The sequence below is a fragment of the Coffea eugenioides genome, chromosome 1, assembly GCF_003713205.1.
Source record: "Coffea eugenioides isolate CCC68of chromosome 1, Ceug_1.0, whole genome shotgun sequence".
Lineage (NCBI taxonomy): Eukaryota > Viridiplantae > Streptophyta > Magnoliopsida > Gentianales > Rubiaceae > Coffea > Coffea eugenioides.
The window spans coordinates 47,059,036-47,068,199 of NC_040035.1; the positions used below are offsets into that span (position 1 = coordinate 47,059,036).

Here is a 9,164-nt window from a genome sequence, read left to right on the forward strand (position 1 = left end):
TCAACTCCAAGCTTCCTTGTTTTCACACTCAACAACAGCAAAAGCTAATGGAAACAAACTGTTGTTCCCATCAAGAGCAACAGCAGTCAACGGAATGCCCCCAAATGCACATTTCAAATGGCAGCCATCAAATCTAATAAATGGCCTGCAACCTGCCAGGAAACCATCTCTTTGTGCCTTGAAACTTATGAACAATCTCAGAAATTTAGGCTCCACCAGAAGATTTGGCCTATCATAGTGAATTTTCATGATGCTTCCTGGGTTATTAATCCTCAAAAGTTCAGCATATTTTTGTAACTTTTCATAGGCCTCACTGTGTGAGCCTTCTAGTGCTTCCAAGGCTTTCTTTTTTGCCCTGTAAATTTGCATTCTACTTGGCAAGACTTCATGCTTCTGCATTTCAGCCTTTACTCCCTTGCTTGTCATCTCTGGATGATCTCTCATAACAGAAATTAATTTTTTTGCAATCCAATCTGATGTTGCTTCTGAGTTTTTCCTATCCATGACACACGTATGCTCAGGTGTATATGTCTTTACCATGAATATGGTTGTATTAGCAATTGGGGATGTATGAATCCTCCAGTTACAACCCTCAGCACCACACTTGGCAGTGCACCTGCTATTTTCATTTTTCAACCTTACCAATGGAAATCCTTTCTGAATAGTATAGTCTTTTAACACTGCTCTAAATGCATTCACATTGGTAAATAGCATCTCTTTTTCAAACTCAATGTCCTCTCTTGGATTGTAAGTCCACATTTTTTACTGCATGATTGCTCTCATAGGATCTGATTCTTGGTCAGATTCTGAATCAGGCACAACTTCTGCATCCTCAATCTCCTCATAATCAGACAAGTCATTTTCCTCCTTGTCACTGGAAGAAATTAAGGCCCTATCTTCAGCTATGACATCTTCCAAGTCACTATCTATATCATCATTCCAAGAATCATCAGAACTAGAGGCATAAATCTCATCATCACCCTCACTGTCAACTACAGGAATAAGAGCTTTTTTGATTCCTATGTCTTTCTGTGCATCCTGAAGTTGGTTATTCCTGTTGTCTACCATATTCTCCTCTGTAGTAGGAATAATATCCAGGTGCAACAAGTACAAGTTTATAACAAGATCTTGTTCATGAACTTTGAACATGTCAGATACTGATTTGTCACTACTGATGTCCATAAAGCCTGTTGTCCAAGGAATCGCACATTTCATATGCACAAGCATGTTCAAATTTCCAGGCAAATCATTCATTGCCTTATCAGTAACATCGCCAAGAAGGTCAATATATTGGTAGTTGTTTGGATCGGCATTAGGAATTCTGACAGTGTTTCCCATGTAATGGACTACAATATCATGTGCAATAATTCTTCCCATCCTACATATCAGTGTGTTCCCAAGAAAAGTCTCAATCAGTTGCTATACGGATCACATACTCAGGTTGCTATATTCAAAGTCAAACTCAGGTTGCAAAACAGAACCTTCATAGCAGCTCCATGAACAAGCAACTAAACCAGCTTTTCATTTAAATTTTCACTTTTGTCTACTAACCAACTGTATACACTACACTTAGAGCTTGTCATATGTATTGCAGCTTTAATATACAAAGCTAAGCTCTTCTTATGTATTACAGCTTCAAAAAACTCAATATTCATCAACTTTATAAAGGTCAGACATACATCATCAAATCACACATTCTTTACAGCATCGAACATCAACAATATTTAATAAAACAAGAGCATACAAAGGGTCTGGTTGGATTATAAACTCGGTCATCAAGTCCAACAAAACACAAAAACACAAGAAAAATAGAGATATTATAGGCAAACCAAATAGAAAGCTTCATGACACCTGCATTTTCTCCTGTTACATGTTGATCATATCAACCAGCAGTGAAAGATTTTTACCTGTTCTGCAGCTTAGTTTTGACAATCACACTTTTAGTCCAACCGAACGCATGCAATTTATTCAAGTGCCATATTTTTCCTCCTCTGCAATATCCAGCAAGAGATTTCCAGAAACATAGCTTCAAGTGGTTCTCCAAGCTATAAATAACAATCACAGTTATAAGTAGTATTTCATTCCTTGGCATTTCCCGGGCACTTAGATGTCTTATCAGAGCAAAATGGCGCCATGATACACGTACGGAACTCAACTTCTAGGCGACAATGGTTTCCCGCTCCTTATACAGTTGCATGCTTATTGATATTGTCATTTTTTTTCCTTTTATCAGCTCAATAAGAGCACATCAGAAACAAGGGTATTATTGGCAACTGATGAATTTTTATAGTGACTTCTGACCCCACCATCACTTGAGGAGTGGTAGGAGAGATTTCCAAAATGTGGGGGAAGCTTAGTGATATTTCAAGAAATCTCAGGGGAGGTTTCTGATATTATCCCTTCTTTTTTTTAAGAAACTTTCTACCAAAGTCTAAAAAAAATTATTGAAAACTGCATAAATTTTTTTTAACCCCAGAAACTTAGAAAATAAAAAAAAATAGTACATTGTTGAAGACAATTAATAAATTGTCAAAGGCAATTAAAAAAACTTGTGAAATCACATAGTTTAAAAGACCACTTTTAAATCACTAACCAAAAAGCAATATGTGTTCTACTTGAATTGAAGAGTGAATCCATAAATTGAAATAACAAATTAATTACAAAATCTTGCCAAAAATAAAAACCAAACTGTAACTTTTGAAGGCTTACTTAGAAAATTCAAATTCAATGACTTAGTTATGAAGAAGGTGACAACGAGCATAAACAAAATCCAAATGCGGTCCTTGCATTGAAGTTAAAAAAGAAAATTCCAAAAAAATTGGTGGAAAAGTGTAAACGTTTTCACTGCTTGATAAAGTGATGAATAATAGATCGAGAACTATGTATATGAATAAAAATGTAGAGTATCTGCGATAGCTATAATCTGATAAAGATAATCTAATATTTGAATTGATATTTCGAACTTTTGAGTTAAAGATGAGAGAGAGTTAAAAACATAATTCAAAATTATTTATACTAATCCCTAGGAAATTTAGCCTTGACGATTAGGGTTAAAGGAAAAAAAGGTGAAAGAATGGAAGAGATAATTATGGAAAGAATATTTAGAATTGTAAAGGCAAGAGAAAAAAGAGGATGGAATAACGTAAATTATTAGGGGGTTAACTCATAAAACGCGTTGCACCTACTTGCTCTTAAACCACTTAGGAAAGAGACAAAATAAAATGATAAGGATGAAAATACGATTTTATTATATATATATGATTTTTAAAAAGTACTCTAATTTTTTTTTAAAATTTAAAAAATATCTCAAAATATATTCTAAAAACTCTACCACTCTTAAATATTTCAAAATATATTCTAAAAATATCTTAAAATATACTCTAAAAACTCTGATACAGTAAAATTTTTTAAAAATACCCCAAAAAATAACTAATCCAAATGAAGCCGTCGTTTTTCTACTTGCAAGAGGAGTAAAAAAGAGAACAGGGGACAATGTAGGGCGCTTGAATAAAAAGCATGCACATGTACCCAGAAGAACAAATACACAATCAACAGACCTACTTACTTATGTAACGAGAAAGAACGCTACATAAACATAAGCGTCACATTAACACTCCACATGCAACTCAGCTTTTGTGTTAAAAAGAGTTTCTAAATGTCAAAAAAGGGTACACCATTGAACAAAATCTACACGTCAAAATGCCTAGCATTTATATGCCAAAAACAGGGGCCAAATTACTACTCCACAAGCATGCTTGGCGACTTGGGTTTAATTTGCATCTCAGTCAAGGTCCGATTGCCATGAAACAAGACATGATTGGCGAGCTGGTCACAACATTTGCAGTATGACCCAAAGAATCACAAGACCCTCTTCTACACCTCACACTCCTGACTACTGAGTGCCTTGCTAGGCAGAAAAAGAGTACATTGTATCAACTTTTACACACCACACTAGGAAACTCCTATACAGTTTCATCCGCTCAACTGCCCGGAATAGATACTCGAACCAAGTTTAGGATTAACAGTTACGATGGCACGATTTTTTCCACCGGGTACGAGATCCCCATCCAGCACCTGCCATGCAACCAACACTGCAATCATGTGGAGCTGTATACAACCACTGGTACTGTTTACATATTAACAATTCTGCGATGAAATGCAATTGCATCAATCTCTCGCACATCGAACAATCGCTGTGCATGAATATCTGCATGAAATGCTGAACACAAGACTGCATCAATTCTGGCAGGCTGTTTTCGCCTGTATCTCTGTATTAATTGCCTTGTAACACTGGAGACTGCAAAGAGGCAGCTTTGTCCTAGAATCCCGATACTTGTACGCGTTGGTACAAGAAGGGCCAGCACATTTTTCACGTGGTGGTGGATATCTGACATTTCATATCAAAATCGAGAAAACATCTCCATTAGTATCAATTCTTTGCTCCAATTTCCCACAAAAAAGTATAACATATAAAGTTTCAAATAAACAAAGAGAAGAAAGAAAAGAGATAGAGAGTGTTCGCAAGTATGTGTGTGTGCTTTTCTGTTTTCGGGGAAGGGAGTGGGAGAATCCTGCAGGGGCAAGTGCAACACCTCGCTGCGCCAATCAGTCGCTGACATCAAACCACAGCTGATGTGGCTCGAAAGACCACCCAAACCCACTCGTGAAAAGTAAAATTCTTATTTGGACTGAGAGAGACCCGCAGCAGACACAGCCTAATCTAGGCTGTTAATTCTAGTCTGCATTTGCAGTACAACACCAGAAAATTTCATCCCACTGCCCGCCTTTTTTTTGGGTGTGGGGGGTGTTGGGTAAAAGAAGGGTGACCAAACATATAAGGACTCTTACCTGCTAGGTTTTGGGTCAAATATTTTAGGCAAACCCATTTCATGTGGGAAAGTGATAACAGTCCCTGCAGGGCCCATCGACCATCTAATGGTCTTTGATGCGAGCATCTGAGCATTGGCAGCCTTTTCCTGCAAATTGAGATACTAGGATTACTTGTTTTGTCAAGAATTTAATGTAGTAAATCTTCATGACACTCTGTTTTGTCATTAATTTAATGTGCCAAATCTTCACCACAGCAAGTACCTGAGCCAGCTCCTCTTGACGCTTCTTCATTTTATCCTCTCGCTTCTTCCTACTAGAATCTTGACCAAGTATTTTTCTGATTGCCTCAGCCTACAAAATTAATGTTGTCAAGCTATTTCCACAATAGCAAAACTAGGCAAAATATGTTGATAGTAAGTAAGAAACCTCTGATTCCCTAGCTGCCTTCTCATTTTGCATTCTTCGTCTCTGAGCAGCCTCTGCTTTCTTCACTTGCTGCTCTACCTCTGTCAGTTTCTCTTTTTGCTCTGTATTCAAGAAAATAACCAACAAATTGATTTACCAAAATAACAATATCTCGGAATAACAACAAAGAAAAAAGAAAACAATCAAGGAAAATACTATACTAACTTCGAGGTGGGGGTGGTGGTAGACCATTTGGGAACTCGATTTGACTTGCACCAAAAGTAGTAGATGTGTCCTTGCTCGACAAAAGGGCTCTCTGGCGTGTAGTTAGTGTAATTTCCCTCTTGCTTTCTGGTGGGGAATCAAATGAATCCTTTCTTTGCTTCCTCTTCTTTGCTTCAGGCTCAACATCAGACAGCATTTCCTCCTCATAATCTGTATCCTCTGAACCTCGGTCAGATCTAGACCTCTTGCCATCTTTGCTAGAGTTTCCAACCTCATCCAGAATTTCATATTTTTCACCTTTAGAAACCCTCAAAAGGTTTCTCTGTTTCTTTGTTGATTCCGCATCAAAATCCCTATGACCTGCTACCTTTGGAATTCTTATCTTCTCCAGATATCGGAGCTCATCATCATCCTCATCTTCATCAAATGCCCCATCCAAAACACGTTTCTTTGGGACCCTCCTACTCTTACGAACAGGATCTGGCTTCTCACCTGGCTTTTCAATGCCATTCTTCGCGACCATCTTCCCAAGACTAAGTCTGCCTCTTGGGAAATCCTTCGATGGGACCCCTGGTAAACCACTTTTCTGATCCAAGGGGGGATGGTCTGCACCGTCCTGAAGTTGAGATAAAAAGTTAGAAAACTTCCATAAGGTATTAATGGTAAAAGGTCAAATGACAACCAACAGAAATTAATGTTAAAGATATGTTTGCCATACAAGCAGTAAGCAATATATACCTTGCCCAATAAACGTATCCAGTGTCTTACTCAAAGAAGTTTATTCCAAATGCAATTACAACATATGAAGCAAATCTCTGAATTTTTATTTTCTTTATGGAAAGTCCCGGTTTTCAGCCAAAACTAACACATGCGGGCAACAAGATCCAGTAAAGCTAAAGTGAGAATCTATAAACTGATGTGAGCTAATCAGTTTATACACCACATGAATACCAATCACAGACTTACAATGCAAATTCGAAGCCACAGAAAACTTAATTCGGCTCAACTTTGCCTACTGACTGGTTTCAATCATGAAGTTAGCATAAAAACAACCAATAGCTAAACATTCTATTTTCTTCACCTTTCTCAGACCTGATTGTACAAGGCTTACAAGGATTAAAAAAAACTAGGTAGAGCCTTTTTTTTTTTATGGATTCTCGTATAAAATGCAGTTTATCATCTTTGTCAAGAACATGTAATTCTGAAAGAGTAGAATAAACCTAAAAAGAGTCCACAAATCAATAAAATACTTTACACTGATGCAGGCCAAATATTTTGGCACAGATATGAAGAAACAATATATTGGCTTCAAAGAAGTTGAGGTGACAAACCTGAAGAATCAGCCTCTGTCGTGCCCGCGGATCCAAAGATCGAGCAGGCTTTGCAGAAATTCCATTATTTAAGATGCCATTGGGCGTGGATTTGGCTTGAATTGTACGTGTGACTCCACCAACCTTCAGTTTAACCTTTTTCAGCTTGTTCTCGTTTCCTATACCATCCCCACTCAATCCTAGACATCCACGAGCAACAGCCTGCCCATAGTCAGTGCCATCTCCAACACCTCCAATAGTATGTAGTGCATCAGATCCCCCCTCATCCTCCTTTATCTTTTTATACATATTATCGACGTCATCTTTGGAAGTAGAAGGACCTCTTGACATGCACTGATTAAGGTTAAAAATTTTCCCTCTAGAATCGGCATCTCCAGCATTGTCATCACTGGAGACCTTGCCTGCATCATCTGAAATGGGAATGGATGACAAGGATGATGGGTCATGGTTTTCACAGAATAGGTGTGGTTCAGGTCTAGGCCGGCGTGAAGTTTGGCTCCTCTTCTTTCTCACTGCAATTCCAAGACCATCAAATCGAGAACCTCCAAGATCCTCCATCACACAGAATGAACCTTAAATGCTTAGGCTACAAAGGCCACTAAGTTCTGGAGTAGATCTTACAGGAACTCTTAAACCTGGTGTACCTGAAAATATTAGGGATATGAAGAATACTTAGAAGTTAAGAGGAACTGTGATGAATCAACTTAGTAACGTAAAGGAAATGCTGGCACACCAAAGTTAACAACTGTAAATCATGAAATTGAGATATTATAAGAAGAACTTCATCCACACTATTAAAAAAAAAAAAGTAAAAGGAGAAAGCAGCTATTAGTTGAATAAATCATCAGCAACACCATTGCACAAGGAGTGTTAGAAGAAGAAGAAGTATAAGAAAAGTTCAGATAAGGAACTAAAAGCATATTATAAGAACAAGTTTCCAGAAATTGCATTAAGCAACAACATTAAATCAAGTGCATTCCACGTGTGGAAACAAAGCAACCAAAGCAAACTCAACAATTCGACTAACGGACGTATCAGGGCACACTAATGAAGGCAGGCAAACTGACCAATTCTAACATAATAATGCCAGGAGCAAAAGATCTAGCAGGAAAAATAAAATAAACTAAAAAGGAGAACATTGAAACAACTCAAACTTGTAAGATATGCTAACAAATCAAACTACGGATATTTGAACTCAGAAAATTGAGTATAGTCCGTCCAAAACAAGACAAATCAATTCGAGACCTCCTAGAAAAATAAGAAGATAATATCCCCGTAGCAAACCTTGTGCGGCCAACAGAACTGCCGCTTTTTCTTCCCCAAAAAAAAAACCCCAAGTCGAAAATCATTTCCAATGCAAGGTCACACAAATTGATCACCACGGAGCATCAACAACCCAGATGCCAAACAAGCACAAATCAGAGAACCCACCAACAAATTCCCCGAAAGGATCACGGAAGAAACTCAAATCAACAGAAACCCCAGCCACCATCCCAATTTACGTAAGTAAACTGGCAAAGCGAGAAAAGAAAGAAAATTACCTTAGCAGAACGGACAGTCGAAAGAGAAGGCGAAGAAAAGAAATAAAATGGAGAAGGATAAAGAAGAGGACAACATAGAGAAGGTAGAATGGTGGGTTGGTTTTGTTGGGGGGGGGGGTATGAAGAAGGAAAGAGAGCAGAAAAAAGCGAGGGAATTGGGGTGGCGTGTTTGTTGTTGGTTGTGATTAGGGTTTGAGATGTGAAAAGGAAGGAGATAGGGTCTCTGGTTAATAGTACTAGTACAAATAACAAGTCAAGTCCTCCTCCTCCTCCTATGATGATGATGACCAGCAGGCAATAAGCATAAGAATAATAGTGGTAGTAAACCGGGCAAAGAAGACTCCTCTCTAAAATCTTCTCCATTTTTCGCTTAGTCCCCAACCAACCCACCCCAACCCTCTTCAAAAAGCCCCTGTGAGCGTGAGTGTGATTTGGGTTTGTTGGATTCGGCACCTTTTTTCTTGGTGTCGCTGACCCGACTCAGTTACGAGTTAACTCACCTCCACTCTCTCCTCTCTCTCTCTCTCTCTCTACAAATCACTATACCCTTAAATAATAAGGCCGCCTTTAAGCTTTAGCTGTGCTCTCCTTCTCTCTCCCCATTTTATTTTTTCCCCTCGGCGACTCATCTTCTATGCCACGGTTAAGCCGAAATGCTGCAACGATGTTAGAATTCCATTTTGCTTATATTAGCACCTGCCCCCTCCCTTTTCCCACGTCTTACACTTTTCACCCCGCTTCTGCTTTAACTGCCGTGGAACAAACCCATGGCTTTTTCTCTCTCTTTTTTTTTTTTGAAGGCAATAAAAGAAAACTATCCAAATCGTTTTCT

The 9,164-nt window shown here is 38.3% G+C and overlaps 2 protein-coding genes across 2 annotated transcripts; both read right to left on the reverse strand.

Moving 5' to 3' along the window:
• LOC113773832 lies at positions 1-759 on the reverse strand. Its single transcript, XM_027318439.1, has one exon. The coding sequence runs from the start codon at positions 757-759 to the stop codon at positions 1-3; it is 759 nt and encodes a 252-aa protein (XP_027174240.1).
• A 2,827-nt stretch (positions 760-3,586) lies between these two features.
• Positions 3,587-8,850, reverse strand: LOC113749940. Its single transcript, XM_027293828.1, has 7 exons — positions 8,333-8,850; positions 6,792-7,435; positions 5,461-6,076; positions 5,257-5,357; positions 5,092-5,181; positions 4,849-4,976; positions 3,587-4,387 (listed from the first exon to the last, which is right to left on the reverse strand). The coding sequence occupies exons 2-7, from the start codon at positions 7,347-7,349 to the stop codon at positions 4,237-4,239; spliced, it is 1,644 nt and encodes a 547-aa protein (XP_027149629.1). The 5' UTR covers positions 7,350-7,435; positions 8,333-8,850; the 3' UTR covers positions 3,587-4,236.
• Positions 8,851-9,164: the final 314 nt, after the last annotated feature.

What these genes read in the sequence shown, in the direction of transcription:
- LOC113773832 (XM_027318439.1), bottom strand. Translation starts at nt 759, where the DNA reads ATGTGGACTTACAATCCAAGAGAGGACATTGAGTTTGAAAAAGAGATG.
- LOC113749940 (XM_027293828.1), bottom strand. Translation starts at nt 7,349, where the DNA reads ATGGAGGATCTTGGAGGTTCTCGATTTGATGGTCTTGGAATTGCAGTG. An exon ending in GACAGAGGCTGATTCTTCAG is followed by an intron (nt 6,077 to 6,791) that starts GTTTGTCACCTC and finishes TCTCAACTTCAG; the next exon opens with GACGGTGCAGACCATCCCCC. An exon ending in GTCAAGAGGAGCTGGCTCAG is followed by an intron (nt 4,977 to 5,091) that starts GTACTTGCTGTG and finishes CTCAATTTGCAG; the next exon opens with GAAAAGGCTGCCAATGCTCA.